The following is a 19354-nucleotide window of genomic DNA, read 5'->3' on the forward strand; positions in this document are numbered from 1 at the left end:
TGCCATCATCTTCAGGGCTGATCTCAATAAAGATCGAAACGTTGGCACGATAAAGAAAATGTTTTTCTGAAACCTACATCACACCAGACCGCATCTCATGATTTCTAAATAAATATCGATTAACGGTCACTAATCACCACACATTTCTCTTATAAATTTATGAGCTGATGTGATGATTATGAATTAATCATAGTATCATGATTATGAAATAATGTGGTTGAGATAAAAAAAGTCAGTGTCACATGCGGGATTCGAACCCACGACCTTCGGCTAAATACGCCGCTGCTCTTGATCTTGAGCTATTATGACTTCGATCCACTCGGACACCAACTTCCCATCTCGACCCCGCCTTTTGAATTTTCCCTCCTTTTTGGCATCTTTCAACTTGACTTTTTATCTCAAACAAAACCTTAATTAATTGAAAAGAATTTATTTGGTCAAGCGGACCCCGAAACCTAATAAAATGTAATAAGCAAAATGAAATATACTTCACTAGAGCTCTCCGTGGTCATTTTATTTGTCGCCGAGAATCAAACAGATTACACGAATTTGAAAAATGGCAAAAAGGAGTGAAAATTCAAAAGGTGGGGGTTGAGATGAAGTTAGTGTCCGAGTGGATCGAAGTCACGATAGCTCAAGTGGTAGAGCAGCCGAAGGTCGTGGGTTCGAACCCCGCTTGTGCCACTGACTTTTTTATCTCAGCGAAAACCTTAATTAATTGAAAGGAATTTATTGGCTAAACGGACCACGAAACCTAATAAAATGTAGTTAAAAATATTGGAACCGTTACACAATCTTCGAGTTTAATAACCCAGTCTTTGTAGGAATGGGTTTTTTCGGTTTACTCATTTCACAAAAAGTCCTCCTTTTCCTGATCTTTTTCTGCAATAGTTTCATCACCTTTGTTGACCCAATTGTTGACGCAAAGATGAAAATACCCGGAATCCTTCTTCTAATCTTTATTTATTCTGGGATTAATGTTCCTGGTTAATCCTTCCCTGGAGAGCCGGCGGAAATGCAACAGCTCTTCCATCATCGCCGGCCAGGATGGGCTGGAAAAGATAAACGCGGGTGGGATTCCTACGGTGTGCCTTCGGGCAGATAAACCAAGGCCGAGGAGTATCTGCACGAGACGGGGGGCTTAAAAAAAAGTCAAAGCATTTAACCTGTTCTATTTCTTTATCCACATGACATAAAACTATACATTTCTACATAACGCCGTTTATTTATGTTGAAAAACTTATTACATGTGCATGCGACGAACACTCTCGCATACTAAAGTTGAAATGTTTAATCTCAACGAAAGCTTTGATGTTTATGAGGAAAACGTTTATTCTCGTTGATTTTATGAGTTACAAATAAGAATAAGCGCAGGGTAAAGAAGTAGACGAACTCAATGCAACTTAGAACGCTGCATCCCAAGCAGAGCCCCACAGTACCACCAAATTGGACTGAAAAATAATATAATTATATTTTTTAAATTATAAATATTAAGGTTATTAATTACTCAGGAGGTCGTTGAATGAAAAGAACACGTCTCTTTTCAACCGGCTTCTTGGATACTTAATCAGTCCGTATTTGAAATTAGTGCCGAGAAACCTGCAAAAAAAACACTTCGAATAAAATTATCCTTGATTAATCCATGTTTAGCAGACATAATTGAACATATTATTTCAATTAATTATTATTTTTATCTAAGATCTTGGTTGAGATCCCGCTCATGACACTAACTTTTTCATCTCAACTAAGACCTTAGATAAAAATAATAATTAATTGAAATTATCCTTAATCATAATAATAACCTTAATGTTAGTTGAGGCAGATTAATTATGAATTATGCTGAAAGTCTTGAATATTTTCTTTTTTACCTCTTTTATTTGTATCTACAACTGTACATGTATTATATACAACTAGGACATTGTATAATTTATTGTTTGTAGCCGTTGGCAAGAACTCTGTGAAGTCTGTTTTATTTATTTTTTATTAATATAATTTTTTTGTTTTTTTGTAAACGAGGGTTCGATCAAAGACTATTTCTACGTATGTCTGGTTCGAATGCAGGGCCGCAGGATTCGAACCCGGGACCCTTATCTTACAGCCTTACAGTGATGAGCGCCGTGTCAACGCCTAAACCGTTGCGGCTATTGTTTACGTAAAAAGGGGCAGAAACAATTGGTCTTAAAATTTTGGATTGAAAACTTTGTTATCTTTGAATATTGGAATATTTGGCCGATCCATAAACTTGGCACGCGTACATCAAAATAGGTTTGAGTAGGTATGCGTATGTTGAAAATTTTAATTGTCGGTTGAATAAGTAATAAAGCATTTTAAATCGTTTGTCGATTGTCTGTTTTTTTAAATCGAGTGTGAGTATTCCAAGTTAGTCTTCTATCAAACTTAAGTCCTAAATAGTTAACTTTGAACTTTGAAAAATAGGTTCATTGTATAAGTGATATGTTTACTTTGAGGGGTTAAACTTTATTTTCAAAAAATTTCTCCATTTTTCAATAATTGATGTGTAGTTTTGTAACATAAGTGAAGCTTATGTAGACGAGGGATGAGTTGTTAATATGGCGGTGTCATCTGCGTATGTGGCGGTAAGTGTATATCAGATGTAAAAATTGTGTCCAACAGCGGTGCCAGTATTGACCCTTGTGACACACCTTCAAGCACTTCTTCCATCCCAGAAGTCTCCGTACCCTGGTTTACTGCGAAAAAACTCTCTTTAAGTATGATTGTATAATCAGATAATAGGCTTTCTTGAATAATTAAAAATATCTCGGTTGAAGTACATGCTACGTGGAAAATTAAGACAGCTGACCTAACGCTTAAAAAAAGTACAAATCATACGTTTAATAGCTAATAACTTTTTATTTTCTTACTCTTCTTATTTATTTATTAATAATATACAGCAATACAAAAAATTTTAAAATATAAACGCTATCTGTTATCAATAACGACTCTCCTCTAATTTCCAATCCTTGTCTGAAAAACCGCATTTCATAATTGATTTTTCTTGCAGTTCTTGTTTTTATGATATTTTGCATATTATAACCTGCGTTACATTAGGAAAATTATATTTAAATAAGTAGTCAGAAATGTTCAGGTACTCACCATGGCGAGAGGCTGTCTCCGTGTATTGAATAATTAACGTCATTGCAAGGAGGGACGCATTGACATTGTTCTTTCACTCCGTCGTGTAGCAGCTTAAGCAGTCTCTCTTGAAGAAGAAAAAAAACTGCTTAATTAACTTCATTTTGCATTACACTGACACTCCAGGATGGCCGGTTTCTCTCATTAAGGAAACAAACCTTTATATTTTGCGAGACAAAGCATGCCGTTGACGTCGCATATTTTCAAATCTGAAAATTTCAGGTTTAAATAGTTTATGAAACGTTCAATAAATGGTAGAAAGGATTTGCTTTGTTAACCAGTTTTCCTGTAAAAATAAGGGACGCAACCGCAAAGCCTGTTGGCAAGTTTCATCCTGCACTCGATTCTGCAGAGTTTGTACGTGTAGGCTGGGCTTATCTTCAGATTGCCTTCATCGAGGAAACGACACTTTCTCTGGGATATTCTGAGGCTTTTCGTCTGCTCTGTGGAGTATATGGTCAAAGCAACGAGGTCCAGCGACTGCAAAGTGTTTGTCCCATTTATCATATTTTTCTAGACCTCTTGGTAAAATACTAACAATAAAACCTATCCGTGAATTATATAAAAAAATATAGAAAAAACAGACAAGTTTTAGTGTAAACAACAGCCAGTGTTGATGTGGAGCTCTTGAGCGCCATGGACTCTCAGAGAGTGCTGTTAGGAGTAACCGTGGCGGGTGTTGATTGGTCGGTGGTTGTGGAGGCTGATGTTGATAGACGGTACAGCCTCGGGCACCTGTTAAAAGGACTATGCTGCTTGTGGCTTATATTGGTGGCCTTCACTATTAGCTATGACATCTCTTCGACGAATCAGTTTTAAGCCAGTTAAGCCCTTGCTTGTAGGCAGGCTGCATGTTCATTGTTTGTTGTATGAAAGGCAGAAGCATTGTGAAGTAGTGGTGAGACCCGGCGAAAACTTTAGTAAACCACTAAAGTCCAGCTCAATGGTGGAGGCTGTCCAAAGATAAGGCCAATGGGATCTAAGAGTGGCGTGTTCGCAGAATCATAATCAATTCAGGTTTAGCATTTTAATGACCGGGGTCATATAGTGGCCTTCAGGATGACCAATGTTGTAGTATTATGGTGCTGTTGAGTACCGCGGATTCGGGCAAGCGACGGATGCGAGCCAAGTATTTTTCTTGGAATCAGAAGGTCCTTAAATCATCCATAAAGGGTTATTCCTGTGGTGCAACGCCATATAACAGTAACACACTCAAGAAAAAAACGGATGGTTGCACGTAGCTTGCCATTTAAAGATAGAACCATTTGGATGCCACAGAAATTAAGAAACCGCATCTCAGTGATTTGCATGCAAAGCGCCGATATGACAATCCGTTTCGTAGTAGGTTTGTGACGGGGACAAGAAGTGAATCTTGAATAATAAATTTGTATAATTGGGAAAACCCAATGGAAGGGGGCTTGACCTAAGCTAATTAATTCAAGAGGCGGACTTCACCCAAAAATATTTTTCCTCATAAATAGATTGTCCGACTAAAGAGGAATGCTTATTTGAACTGCTCCTGAGAACGTAAAGTTGGCCGTTATGTCCTAGCTTATGTCCTAGCTCTCCTGGCCGGTCTGTCAGTCGCGTTTCACAATCTTCAGTAGTGGTTCTGTGTGTCACCTTGTCCTCCGGAGGTGATCAACCAACTTTACCAGGAGGGATTAGGGCTTTGTTAACAATTAGCAGAACTAACACTGAACATGGCGAGATGGCGAAAATAATTGGTTTCTTACCATGTAAAACTTGGGAGGTGACTCTCTAGAAGAGCTCGCTATTTCTGCAACCTCTGAAGGGCTATGGACGAACACCTTAAGAAATAAAATTATTTTTACCTTCTTTAACTTTTGTAATGGTGGATTGTATTTACTTTGAATCCGCTGTTCATCTCCATGACTTGCGCGAAGATATCGCCTTCCAAAGGGTTCCCCTTGAAAAGATCTCCAACCTCGACGAAAGTGAAATTGTTCTGCCTCCAGTACCTTGACAATTTTTGTCATTATTAATTATACATGTACACAGTTATTTTTTTTAAAGTTACTCAGGGTTGTTGTAAATCGCGACTTGTGAGTTGTACGAGTAACATAGGCCCAGCTCTGTGAATGTAGGAACGAGATCGGCCGCATCCGAGTTGCTGTTGCTCAGTACGTATCGAAACTGTAGCTTCGCGTCCAAAACTGCATCCAAATAATTCTCAGGCCTGATTGCCGGAGAGTAATTTTCCATTTTAGCGAAATTCGTATATGTAGCGTTTGAGAGGTCTCGAAGCCAACGTTCCGCCTCTGTCGCGTTGTCCGCACTTGGAAACCTGGAAATGAGATTTTTGCAGTAACGGACTGATTTCTTCAGAAGGTATTACCATTTAGAGACAACGTTCTCTATGTCCTCTTTGGTCTTTGTCTTCGGACAAATGGTACTCGCGGGGAAAGTGGTGTTCCATTCTTTGTAATTACGTTCCAAAGAGATGACCGTCGGATTCTCCTCGAAGCGGTGCATCGTCGACTGGCAAAGCCAAATCGCTCCATATAGGCCGCAGATGGAGGTTACAATCCAGACCACGCTGCACAAAAATCAAGTCGAAAGTCTCATTTAGGCGATTAGGAAACACCTACTATAAAAATGACCATGAGTACTACTCAAAGAACTCGTTAATTGCACATGATTTTGGTCTAACTTCCTGTTTTAAGAAATAGTTAAAGGTCTGACCATTTGGTCATTCTTTCTGGGAGTATGTGAGAAATTCTTTAATATTTAAAGAAATCTTTGCAATAGAGAGCAATAACTGTATTTTTATCATGAGCAACTGCACAAAATATGTGCCATACTGAAAATGACGAAATGTCAAAACTCAAGTGATCAGGTCTGATTTTCTTAAAGAAACCCACCTGTGATATATCTATTTCTGAGTAATTACCATAAAAACAGAGCGGTGATGTGTACAATTGTGAAGCAGGCACAATATCACTAAATAATTTCTTTTCAGCTTTAAATTTGTCTTTTTTTTATTGAGATTTTTTGTTTGGCCTTGCGGATTTTCTCTTGGGGTCATTTATATCATCAACATGGGTTAAGGGTTTTATTCGTGAGGCCCAATACAAACCTCTCCACCAATACAATCTTCAGTTTCATTAAAAAATAATGAGAAAAGGATGTGGCTGAGAGAACATCCTTGTGCTTCTTCCCTCCTTAGACCAATCATATCCTAACATAGTTAACTATACTAACTATACTATACTGTTAACTATACTAACCACTAGGGAAGGCCAATCATTCGCTCAAGGTTTCTGATAAATAGAACCACCTACGACGGCATCAAACCCTAGGTACTCTCTAGGAGTCTCGCCAACGAACCACTACGAATCCAAACCCAATAGCAAGCTAAGGGCTTGGAAATTGCTTGCGACCAAAGTTCAGTTGGTCCGTCTCAACTCTTTTCAGACAGGATCTATTACACTGACCCCCAGTGAGACTATTGCGCACCCACCGTTTGTTCACCTACGATTTCTGCACCATTATTTTTCGCCTGGGAACCCCTTCCTTGTAACCCAGGGTTGAGACTAGGATTCGGGAGTAATCTAGGACGCAAAGGATTGCGAAAGGGTTGTCCGTGAATATGAAGCTCACCTTTTCAGGTTGCCCCTCATACCCCGGTTCATTCCTGTTTACGCAGATCATCATCATCGTCATTATCCATTCAGAGAAAGAGTTATCGGCCATTGCTTTGAAGCCTTGCTGGCTTCAAACCTCCCTTTTTATGGAGACCGACGGTTCGTAGGCTTACCCCTTCGGCTGGCGACCATTCCTCAGCCGAAGGTCCACCTGCTCCAGACTGTATTTGCTACTCTTCACGGTTTTTTCTCTCTTTTTTTTATTGTTCGATCCCCCGAAGAGAACCTTAACAGTGGCGGCCTCATAAAGGCTGGAAGTTGCATACAAGCAAAGGTCTAAGATTATTTTTCCAGTCTTCTAATGATATATTATCATAGATAAAATTTACAGTTTCAAGTGAATTAATTCTTCGCCAAAAATTTTTCTCTTTTTGTTTTTATTGATCTGAGTTAAAATCATGGCAAAATAGTGTTTTTACTTACTTAAAAAATACGGTCTCAAATTGCTTGTTTTTATCCAAATATACTAATTTATTACTGATTACTTTTTTTTTATACTAGGTTAAAAACACATTAAATGTGTACCCAAAATTTCTTGCCAATGTGGCCTAAGTGCCTATAACTTTTTAAACACGGTTTTCTGTCTTTTGTGTGATTGCATTTCAACTAATGCATATATTTCATTATGTATCAGTCGATTTGGTTTTTATCTAGGATAAGAAAATAATATACACGATCGAATAATGAGATCAGGTACATAAAAAGTTTCATAAACAAAAACGTCGTTTTCAGTAAAATAGGTAAAAAATTATTTTTGAAAACAAAAACCTATTCGGATTAAGTGCCCTTAAAAGCCATTAATATGAATTTTATAGCAAACATAAAGGGCATCGTACATATTGGATCAGCCGGCGCAATATTCCCCCCGCTGTTTAATGTTGTTCATAAAAATTCATATTTCTTATGGATTTGATCCAATGTCCACGGTATTTATTTTATTTGAGTCTATACCAACAACCTTTGGGTTTTTTGCCAAAAAGTAAGAGAGGTAAGGGTGAAATCAAGAGTCTCTTCTGTGATAGAGGGCCCTCGTAGGACCTCACTCGTAAAAGAATGGTCATCCTCACCCGATTAACAATAGGCCATGCAAGGTTGACACACGGACACTTTTAAGCCAAAGCCCGCGTATGACAAGGTTACTCGATGGTCCCACATAATTGAAGGGTGCAATTCCTTGGTTACATATAGAAAGCGCGTCGGATTGCCACACGATATGAGAACTGTACTTGAACACGGCAGCGAGTATCTGGCATCCATCTTCCGATTTTGGAAAAACCATGGTTGTTTTGTTGTAGATAGTGTAGGGCCTTTTCAGGATTGAATCGGATAAAGAAAACGTAGACTTTTCGTTTTCAAACACACGCTCTTTATTCTCTATATACATAAGCACTTGTAACCAATAACCTTCTTAGAAGTGACCAACAGATTTAAGTACGTCACTGTCTGACGTCACCTTGGCGCAACTTTCAAATTTATTCTCCTACAATTGTAATGATACTTAGCGTGTGTTGAGAGTGAATGTATTTATTAGCGTGATGTATGTATTAGTGAATGTGTAGTTAGAGAGTTGATGTTGGAAAAATTGAGTTCCCATCGACCCTCGATTAGGTAAAAATAGATGTAACGCGGGTGATGGAGGAATATCGTGTACATACCCTTACTGAGTAAATGTTATGTACATAACTGATAAGTTATTTAAGGGTGAGTGAAAGTGCGAATGGGTTTGGATTTTAGGAGCTGTTTGTGTGGGTTGAAATGACCTGCTGTTATTATCCCCTGCTGCCCAACTTCGGCGGCTGGAAGGATAACAGAGGTCTGACCCCGAACTGCCAACTCAAAAGCTGGAATTGCCGATGGACCGCGTCATAAAATGATTATTTATTTTATTTCACCAGATAAGAATTTGCTCTTCCTTTTATGGGTTCTTTTGGTGTCTTTGTAAAGTTAATTAAATTTTTTTTTTAGCAAGAGACAAAGTTTGTTTTTTGAAACGACTCCACTGATCCACGTGAAACATAAGGAGTGTAAGTAAGCCCGATTACTTCATGTAATGGCATAACCGGCCTCCATAAATACATTATAGCCGGAAATATAAAATAAAACGTTTCGGGAGTTTTTGTTGATGTAATCACTTGATGACTCATCACGATGACCGTATGGTCTATCTAGACCTTGTTGACATAGGCTGAAATAAGGGAGATTAAGCGTTTCGGCTTGTCTTCATCCTCAATAGAGGTTCTGTGGTTTATTTAACCTATAGGTTACTAATGTAACTATTTTTACATTTACATTTATTTACATTACATTTACTAATGTAACTAACAAAAGCTGATTTTTCCCAACGTATTCTGGTTTTTTCTTGGCGGAACAATTAAAAAAAAAAATTTAAAAATCCACAAGGAGCGTTTACTGAGCCTATATTTTTCGTTTTTCGTGAAATATTAACAAAATCATACAAATAAACTACATACAAACTAATAAAATTCCATTAAACTTTCATTTTCATTGCCATTTTTTCACATATTCGCACAAACTCTCGGCTACTCAAAAAATTGATACTTGAAAAAAATATTTCTTAACAAGGCTGAATAAGTTACGATTAGTATGTATTAAAAAATTTTATTGATTTTTTACGAGGGTTTACAACAACAGAGGTCATATTAACCCTCGGGATATCGGTGTTTTTGAAAAAAAAAAATTTTGTTTTTTGTAAATAATTGCAGGCCGCTAGATTCGAACCCGAGACCCCATATAATAAAAAATTATTGAATCTTTTGGTTTCAATTTTTCACGTAAAACATTGATTATTCATGCTTAAATCAAACAATCGTTTGACCTCATGAAAAGATTATTGCATCGATTCCAACAATATATAAATGTTATTCACTTTTCTGTATTGCACAATTGCCTTACATCTATAGGAACTATTATTTTTTTCAAAGACAAACAAAAGTGTAACGATATTGTCAGGATAAGCTAAACCAAATATGACAACCTGATTGAAAATTTCGTCAAGTTTGACTTACGTCTCGGAAGGGTGCCGGTTCCTCGCGGCGATTTGGGACAGCCCGTGTACGGACGAAGTCCTTAGGACGAGCCGGACGAAGTCCATGGCACCCTGGGCGAAAGCATTCCTCGTTGTTTTTCTCCCCCTTCCACGCAAAGCCGGCGAATTTTTCCTATCCCCGGCAAGTCCAGGGTTCGCGTATCTTCGAGTGTTTCTTACCACTAATTAAAAGTAAATTTATTTTATAGTCGTTATGAACTTTTAACATCCAATTTTAGAGACAGATCGGAAATTAAGTCTCATTGTAAGGCTTAAAAACGTACAGTATAGAAATTTTTAATTATAGAATTATAGAAAATTAGGTTCAAATAGGCACAAACAACAATATATTCTCAAAATAAATAACATTTTTAACATAACATAAAATTTTTGGCTCTTTCAATTTCTAATGAATGAGGTTCTGATCACCCATATCAAATTCAAAGTTGAAGCAAAAATTAATATATTTTGTGCTGAAACGTATCTTACTTTTGACCTGCTGATGTCGTGCTGGAAAATGCGGCGAGCAGGAATCGGCAGTTGTAACGCTAATATGAAAAAAATTGCTGCTCGTTCATATTTAGCATTTTTACTGATGATTTCTATTGTGACTACTTTTTTTCTTTGTGTGTGTTGTACTAAAAAAATTATTTAAATCGTTTCTGTCTTGAGTATTCGTAATCTGATTATCTCAATTTTCCCTAATTTCTTCCTTCTCAGCTTATGATTTTTTCGTCCATCTGATAAAATCTGTGAGATCGGCCTTACTATAAAGTAGTACACAAAATTATGTAGTACGATAGTTGATAAAAATTTGATTCTGCGATGTCATTTGTACAGGATTCCGAAAAGAGATCGAGTTTGGACTATATTATTAAGTTTATTTTCCACTAAGTGTACCACAAGAATTAAGACGTGCAAATAAAGTAACATTAATTATTGCATCTTTGTAATATAAACAGGAAAAGTTGTAATGTGAGAAAATAAAATATTTCAGCGAAGCTTAATAAGCTGCAGCCCAAGAACAATCCTGCTGTACCGCCAATCGAAACTGAAACAAATTAAAAAAGAATTTTAAATTTTAATGAAAAATACAATTATTATTGCAATTACATTAGGAGATATATTTAAAAAAAACTGTTATATGACCTACAGCTCTTAACAAGATAACTGATTTTATCAGCACGGAAACAGTTAAGAACTTGAGGAAAAAGAGACGTTGAAGGTTGTTTGCTCGTTTTGTCAGGGTTTAACGTCAGCAGATGTAGATGATCCTAAAGATTTCGATGACATAATAGAAGATGATTCACGTATGTTCAGATTCTACAACAGTTCATTAGTTCCACTTAATAAAATGAAACGAACGCACACTCTTTAATAATCATTCACTTACACAAAGAAAACACATACTCACCCACACCTAATCACTCTCACACAATCATCACTCTTCATTCATGGCATATTTTCATTTGCTACAACAATTCATTAGTTCATAATAACTGTTTTTGTTAATGAAAAGAAAAACAATGTATTTTCAGGCCGTTCGTTCAGAGGAGGATGATGTTTCTGAACCATCCACTACAGGAGAAAGAGCTTGCCATCCTCAAAACCAAATTTGCCTGGCTTTCCAGGTGATTCTCGAAAAGAATACGCTTACTAGAAGGTTAACCTTTTTTGCCAGATGGCACAAGTAAACTAAAGTAAAGTATCAGGATTCCATTCCAGAAGAAGAAGGAAATGTAAGTTCTCGAAAGAAGATTGTACGATCCTGTACCTACTACTCACTACAACTATTACACACAAACACACACTCGCTGTCTCACTAACTCACTCACACATTCACTAACTCACTCACCCATAAAATTCACAGGCTGACTCACTCTCACTTAACATTCACTCACTATCACTTGCCCTCTCATTCTTTTTTCTCACTCTCCCTCTCCCTCCAACTTTTTTCTCTCTCTCTCTCTCTCTCTCTCTCTCTCTCTCTCATATATATATATACACACACGCCCGCATAAATATTCATTCCCAAACCTCTTTCTCTTTTTTCTCCTTCTCCCAATTTTTCATATTCTCTCTCTCTCTCTCCCTCTCTCTTATACACACACATACTCAATTCCCTCACTAACTCACATTCACACCTCCCTCTCTCATTCGCTTACTGACACACTCTCACTCACATTCACTCACTAACTCCCTCACTCACCTTCTCACTCCCTCCCACTGGTAATCATTCCCTCTCACTAACACACATTCACACACTCACCTTCTCACTCCCTGTCTCATTCGCTTACTGACACACTCTCACTCACATTCACTAACTAACTCATCCACTCACCTCTCACTCCCTCTCACTGATACTCATTCCCTCCTATTTTCCCACGGTTGTGCTGTAAGTTGGACTTATCGGTAAATTATTATTTAAGAACTTACCCAGCAAATCGGACCAGCCGAATATAACATCCCTTTTCAGCCTCATCTTCGGATATTTGGTCAAGCCCCATTTCAAGTTGGTGCCAAGATTCCTTTTAAAAAAATTCAATTTATTATAAATTATGCATTGATAATTATGAATAGGGCGATTACCAGGACATGGTGTTGTCAGTGTCGACAAGAAAGTTGTCTTCGTTACATGAAGGAACGCAATCGCACTGGACCTTCGCCTCCGTCACAGGATCTCTCAGTTTTATAAAAAAATCTATTAAAAGAGAATCGGTTTGTTTAATTTTATGAAGTAGGCATGATTAAACAAAAAAGCAAATAAATTAAATTTTAACGATACAAGGAAAATCATACCCTCTACTCCAGTTTAATAAGATACGCAACAAAAAAACGAGCTGAACTTAGGGTTTACTTATTTATTTGTGCCTTCTTCTGTGGCACAATTAAAATTACACATTCGCATATTTTTTCCGTCGAAAAACATTGAATCATGGACCTGTAACCTAACCCTATCTAACCTAATTCTAACATAAAAATTGTACTTAAAAATTGTACATCTAATCCAAAAACTTATCCATTAATATTATATAATAAAGTATAAATATGTTATGTACAAATTAATTAATTAAATACCTCGATGTTTCTTGACGCATGCCAAACCTCTTGAATTACACACTTTCGTCTTCCTTCCTACAACAAATTGCACTGTTTTGTAAATAAACACTGCATTAGATACGAAAGTAAAAATATTATTAAATCCATTAGATTTGGTGGTCCGATTAACCAAGTAACCTCTTTTAATTAATTAATCTTTATGTAGGGTATTGGTTGAGATAAAAAACGGCAGTGTCACGAGCGGGATTCGAACCCACGACCTTTGGCTAAATACGCCGCTGTTCTACCACATGAGCTATCGTGACTTCGATCCACTCGGACACCAACTTCCCACCAAGATAAAAAGTTGGTGTCCGAGTGGATCGAAGTCACGATAGCTCATGTGGTAGAACAGCGGCGTATTTAGCCAAAGGTCGTGGGTTCGAATCCCGCTCGTGACACTGACTTTTTTATTTCAATCAATCCCTTACATAAAGATTAATTAATTGAAATAAATATTATTGTTCAAAATAACGATAGAACAAAACTTCACTCTTGTAATACTTAGTTTGGACGTTTCCTATCTTTTTGGTCTATCCCCACTGTTTTGGTCTGTCAGTCGGATGTTATTTTAAGGCGGTTCAAGAAAACGATTGTTTTAACACTTACCCATGTGACGGTAAAAGTGTGGAACGCAGTTACACATGGAGATCATTTTTTTCACCCTGCAGTCCATTCTGCACATGTTGTACGAGTAAACGGGGCTGATGGCGAGATTCGATTCCCCTGGGTGCCTGCACTTCCTCTGAGAGATCGTCAGCTCTGCAGCCGCTTCCGTACTGTAAATGCTTTGGGCCGTCACGTCCAAAGTTTTGTATGAGTTGTTCTCCGCTCTTATATTGGCGATCGCTGCGTCCGGCACCTCCCAGGGTCCGTGTATGAACAGCTGTACATTTGAGAATTCTTCATTTGAATTTCGATAAGCTCTTAATGTCATTACCTCATAACCAGTGTTCATGTTCATGAGCTGTGCGAAAATATCCCCGTCAAGAGGACTTCCTTTGAATGTCTGAATGTCTGGTTCAAATGGGCAATTGTTTGTCTTCCAACACCTAAAAGTATACAATTAAAACTGCTCAAACCAAATTTGTAGATGTCTTACTTTGGACTGCTGTATTGTGCAATCGCTGAGTTATAAACGTAGCATAAACCGCTCTCTGTAAAACTCTTCGTCATTTCCAGTACGCTGTACATGTTCATATTGCTGTTGCTGACGTTGTACTTCAAAACCAGCTTGACGTCTTCGAGTAACTTCCAGTAATCTTTCGGTTTGATGTGGATGTTGTCACCGTTTAGCTCGTTGTTTATCAGCGTAGTGTTGACCAATCCTTCTATGAAGAAGGTCAAACCGTCTTTGTCTTCTACGTGTTTAAAGCTGAAAACGAATGAAATCATTAAGGGTAAATTAATTTAAATTTAGGTGTGGAAAAATACTTTGTTTCGACATAGGCGTCAACGCTCTCCGATTCGTATTTCATCAAAGGGCAGAGAGAAACCGCTGGGAAGTTTGTCCTCCACTCTTTGTAGTTGCGTTCGATGGACACGACAGTCGGATTCTGCGAGAAACGATACCAAGTCGACAAACTCAACGAGGTTGTCCACCACATCGCAGCCACCACGACGATCACCCAAAACAGACTATTTGAAAAAACGATAGTAAATCTCAGGTGTATGAGTCTCGCACGCCCATATTTTCTCCGCTTCACGGAAAAACATTGGATTATGGATATGAACCTAAACGTAACCATAATCCTAATATTAACACAAAATAACCTAATCTACCCGCCTCTAACCTTGTCTCTAATCCTAACCCAACCCAATCTAACCTAACCAAGGTCAAATTGGCGCTGGGCTTGTAAATAACAAACATACACGGTTCAAGATACAAAAAACATTACTACCACTAATCGCAAGTACCCGTAAATTCTATAATAATAACCTATAAACAAGTGATTCGCGCGTGCTATAAAGTGCAACAAACTTTAGTAGTGAGTTTGCAATTAAAGTTTCCACCAGGCGCACTGCTGGAAGTCACCACTACTTCGACAATGCTTCAGCCTTGTCAATAAACGAAATAATCAAATAATCATCGTTTTCAGAGGATGAAGGTTGTTTAAGTAGAATAATATTCATCAAATTATTCACAAACCAGCCACTGAAGACTATGATGATGAGAGACGACCATGTTTGTCAGTTTATTCATTGTTTCCTGTTTTTTGCTTTATTCAATTTGGTCGTACAATTGGCTACTCGTTGACAATGTTGTCAACAGCCCAGTCCGTTATGTCGTCTGTTCGGCTATCTAGTCTGGGTCACATAGGGTCCATTTGTATTTTTCCCTGAATACTTACTTACTAAAAATATATTACTGAAACATTTTTCTTTATTCATTAGTGTCATTTTTTCCCTTCTGGATGTCAGCGTCAAACTGACAATTCAATGGACACAACAAATAACGACAAAGAGCTGATCTTCCCAGCCAATCTTGTAACCTTCAGGCTGTTAAGAGCCCGATTGCAGATTACTTAAAACAACCTGCGGTGTTTTCTTTACAATCAATATTAGCACGTTTTTCTAATTATTTTTATCCCAAGATTCATATTATAAAGTAGACAGTTGCTGATACACTTTTAGATTTTTACATAAGAAGAACAAACTAATTGTCTATTTCTGTAAAAGATTTTTTTTTAGAACAATGCATTTATTAAAACAACAATGTCGTTTCATTCACGTATTTACGTACTTTTCAGTCGGGTGTCTATTTTTAGCCACGATGTGGCTAAGACCATGGATTGATGATAAATTTTGTTATGGAGGTTGTAAAGTTAATTGATTATTATTAATTTGCATTCACCAATTATATAACTTTTTTATTTTGTAGTTACTTATGGAGTTTTTGATTTAAAAAAAGAACAAATATAGAAATGAAATTATAACTAAACAATCGGTTTATTATTGTGAAAAAAAATATACATGAACAATATAATTTCTTATGATAATTATCAGTAATATCCTAAAGTATTAAATTTAAATAAATTAAAAAAAAATAATTTTCTCTTTTTTATATATAACCTCCTAATAATTTTTTTTGTAAATTCAAAACTAAAGATTTCCTTTTTTACAATAAACGTTTTAATTAAAAGTAAAAATTTAACTTACAATCAAAATATAATTATGAATCAAAAAATTAATTTTCTTCCTTAATGAACAAACAAAATAGATCCTCTTCTTCCGAATGAGTATTTTTTTTATGGCTCACCGTTGATAAAAATGTTCCCTTATTTTGGCCGATGTTCACTGTACTGCGTTCAGCGTAAGACTCCCTTCCTCTTCTGTTTTTCTCTTGATCCTGTAGGTCCAGTAGGGCAGCGTTGATTGTCCTTGTTGTTACGTAACAATGTGCTGATGAAAAGGACGACGTAATCTTTCGCGTCTGTCAGAAAGCTCTTGCAGAAGCTTTTCTTCTTCGCGACCTTCACCTGCGCCTGCATTCTACGGGATTTGTTTCCAGAATGGAATTAATCGCTTGTCTGCTAAACAGAGTTGAATATTTAATGAGCCGATACGCGATATAACGCTTGTTTATTTCAGCATGCATTCAATGAGAGCTGGTTAATGATCATGCTCCGCTAAAGCGAGGTTATTGATGTTTTCCATCGGGGAAGGGGGTGAAAGTAAAGATTAAGAAAGAGACATTAGCAATAATAAAATATTTAGGTCTGCATACATTGACAATTGCCTAACAAACCAAAACTAGGATAGGTTACTTCATCCTAGCTGGTACGTCAGATGATTATTAGATAGTCAGGATGATAAATTGATAAATTACTAAACTACATGTTCACGTAAAACTATCATCAGTGCAATGGTTCAATTCATTCCTGAAAACTTTTAATGTTCAACTTTTTTGTCACAGCTATCTATAAATAAGAAAGAAAATACATTAGTTATATATATATATTAAAACCTTTTATCTTATGACCATAGTGTGTAATGAAGACGATCAAACAAAATGCAAATTGTTCAGCAAAAAAGAATATATTTTTGGGCTGTATACACATTTTTTTCTTGTTGGGGAGAGAGAGCAATTGTGTTGGATTAGGTAGAGTGCGCGCTGGTCGGTCGCAATAAAATAAAATCCGAAATAAAGAACTAAATTGTCAACGGTTTTCCTGACTTTTTTTAAAACCAAGATAGTTTTACCTAAAACTTGTAATAACTCTGGCCAAAAGTAAAACATAACCCTAGTCTATTAATTACCAACGGGGCTTCGTCCGAACCCTGGATGTTGTGTCGCATTAAGGATGTGGGAAGTGGCACTCGCGTTGTTTTGGACGCGATATTTCTCAAAACGCAAATTAAATTCTTCTTGAAAATAAAAGAAATAAAACTGAAGTAAAATAACTGTTGGAGTCTAATAGTGGACAGTACGGAAACGATTCGGAAGCGAACAGGACTAGTCAAAAAAGGAAGGATTATGGGGATGAGAGCAGAGTTAGGATATGATTATAGCGGTATTTGGGGGATAAATAATTATAATTCGCGATATTTGGCACAAACATCTAGTTTAGATTAGGTTGAGTTTGGAAGGGATGGTCAGGTTAGGTTGGGCTGGGCAAGGTAGGAATTGTTAGGTTATGTTGGGTTGAGCTAGGTAAAAATGGTTAGTTTAGATTAAGTTGAGTTAGATATGAATTTTTAGGTTAGGTTGGGTTAGGTAGGAATGATTAGTTTAGATTGGGTTGTGTTAAGTAGGAACTGTTAGGTCAAGTTGGATTGGGTTAAGTAGGAATTGTTAGATATGGTTGGTTAGGCAGGATAGGATAAAGGATCAGTTAGGTTACACATGATTTAAGGTTTCCTGGGAGCCGGGAAAATATACAAGTGCAAAGCGCTAGCTTTGTGGTCCAAATGCGTTATACTTTTTTGAACTATAGAAAATCGTAAATCACAAAAATTGAATTTTTATCTCCTGCTATGAAGAAATTAACTACAAATTTAAACATCATTTTCCGCAAAATAAAAACAATTTTGCATGAAGAGTGTAACCTTGGCTCCTTATATGGAGCAGATAATTATAGGTAAAGACATGAAGATAGTTTTTGAGTACAATACAACTTTCTCTACACCCTGTTTTGTTTTTCTAAGAAAAAATATTCCTTCTATTTTATCTAGATTTTTATTGCTTAAGATTAGTACTTACTACTTGAGATTAGTATCTTAAGTAGTAATCTTTCGAGAAGTGCTGCCTTGGGTCCTTATAGGGAGCAGATAATCATGCCACCCGATATGAATATTGTTCTTGAGAACAACAGTGACTTTTCCTAATTCCTGGCTAGATTCTTTTTTGGGGGAGAATAAACTTCTTTCAACCTATATAGTATCTTGTCACTTTGGGTCAGTGAATGTATTTACTAGCAAGAATGCATTTCGGGTGGGTATTAAGTGCCATATTGACCCTTACATAGGTTAACTGTTTACTTTGTCCTGTTTGCGTAACATCGAGTAATCATACTGCCTTCTAGCAATCCTATTACACAAAATGTCTGCTTCTATGTCTTGTGCGTATTTTTTAACATTAATGAATGACAAATCTTTATGATTGAATCGGGGGAATTCCGATCTTCTGGGAAAAAACGCGCATTTCAACGAACTAATTTATGTAGTTTTATAACTATTGTCTATATAAAGCAACAAATCTGATAATAAATTTTTTATATAAGCTTGGGTGTTTTATCCTGAATGTTTTTATAGTTGTAAGGTCCTGATTATTCTAATAATACCAATATATATCACGAGTTCTAAAATAATCTGTGTTAAACAGAAAAAAAATTAAAGAATTCAAAATGAAATCGTAGTGTTCCTATGTGTCCTCGTCCTCTTAGTAAATAATACCTTTAAATTAACCTAAACGTAAATAAAGTTCAAGTCAACAACCGACAAATCCTAAATCAGAAGAGAAGAAATTTCAATAATGGTACTTCAATGCCAACAAATAGTCAACATGGAAAAAAATACGAAGTTGGGCAAATTCCATCTTACTAATTGGCAAAGCCTTAAAAAAAGGGGTCCGCCCTCGATTTTGTTCAGTGAAAGGGGTCCGCTGGCTAAAATGTTAGGGAAGCCTTGATCTAACAGAACTAATCCAATGACCACCTGGAAGCTGTTTAAAAACTTAGCCTTCGTAAAACGACAGACGTAGAACTATCTACTTCTATCAATCTCTGGTACAAAGCCACTTGGAGTTTGGTCACCCGGATCAATCAGCGGACCGCATATGAATGAAAGAATGTAAATCCCGCTAAATAATTTATCAAAATGAATATACAAATCAATATTATCTCCTAATATCCTACATCTTAAGGCATAAGATTGAAACGGACTTGTT

At 36.7% G+C, this 19354-nt stretch overlaps 2 protein-coding genes across 3 annotated transcripts; both read right to left on the bottom strand.

Moving 5' to 3' along the window:
• Nucleotides 1–1173: 1173 nt before the first annotated feature.
• LOC106664183 (sodium channel protein Nach-like) lies at nucleotides 1174–9953 on the bottom strand. Its single transcript, XM_014389682.2, has 10 exons — nucleotides 9848–9953; nucleotides 5513–5713; nucleotides 5195–5461; nucleotides 5024–5135; nucleotides 4890–4964; nucleotides 3432–3633; nucleotides 3312–3362; nucleotides 3115–3220; nucleotides 1508–1599; nucleotides 1174–1451 (listed from the first exon to the last, which is right to left on the bottom strand). Exons 1-10 carry the CDS (start codon nucleotides 9931–9933, stop codon nucleotides 1297–1299), a joined length of 1347 nt encoding a protein of 448 aa, XP_014245168.1. The 5' UTR covers nucleotides 9934–9953; the 3' UTR covers nucleotides 1174–1296.
• A 385-nt stretch (nucleotides 9954–10338) lies between these two features.
• Nucleotides 10339–16463, bottom strand: LOC106666198 (sodium channel protein Nach-like). Of its 2 annotated transcripts, XM_014393249.2 has the most exons (10): nucleotides 16366–16463; nucleotides 15710–15766; nucleotides 14401–14604; nucleotides 14069–14341; nucleotides 13907–14018; nucleotides 13576–13852; nucleotides 12946–13002; nucleotides 12457–12568; nucleotides 12304–12395; nucleotides 10339–10918 (listed from the first exon to the last, which is right to left on the bottom strand). In XM_014393249.2, the coding sequence occupies exons 1-10, from the start codon at nucleotides 16455–16457 to the stop codon at nucleotides 10800–10802; spliced, it is 1395 nt and encodes a 464-aa protein (XP_014248735.2). In that variant the 5' UTR covers nucleotides 16458–16463; the 3' UTR covers nucleotides 10339–10799. The 2 variants fall into 2 exon arrangements, with proteins under 2 accessions (XP_014248735.2, XP_024084076.1); XM_024228308.1 differs by lacking the exon at nucleotides 15710–15766 and having other exon boundaries at nucleotides 16126–16456.
• Between the last annotated feature and the right edge of the window lie 2891 nt (nucleotides 16464–19354).

The sequence above is a fragment of the Cimex lectularius genome, unplaced genomic scaffold (genome assembly GCF_000648675.2).
Source record: "Cimex lectularius strain Harlan isolate CLEC.00 unplaced genomic scaffold, Clec_2.1 scaffold1, whole genome shotgun sequence".
In the NCBI taxonomy this organism is placed as follows: Eukaryota; Metazoa; Arthropoda; class Insecta; order Hemiptera; family Cimicidae; genus Cimex; species Cimex lectularius.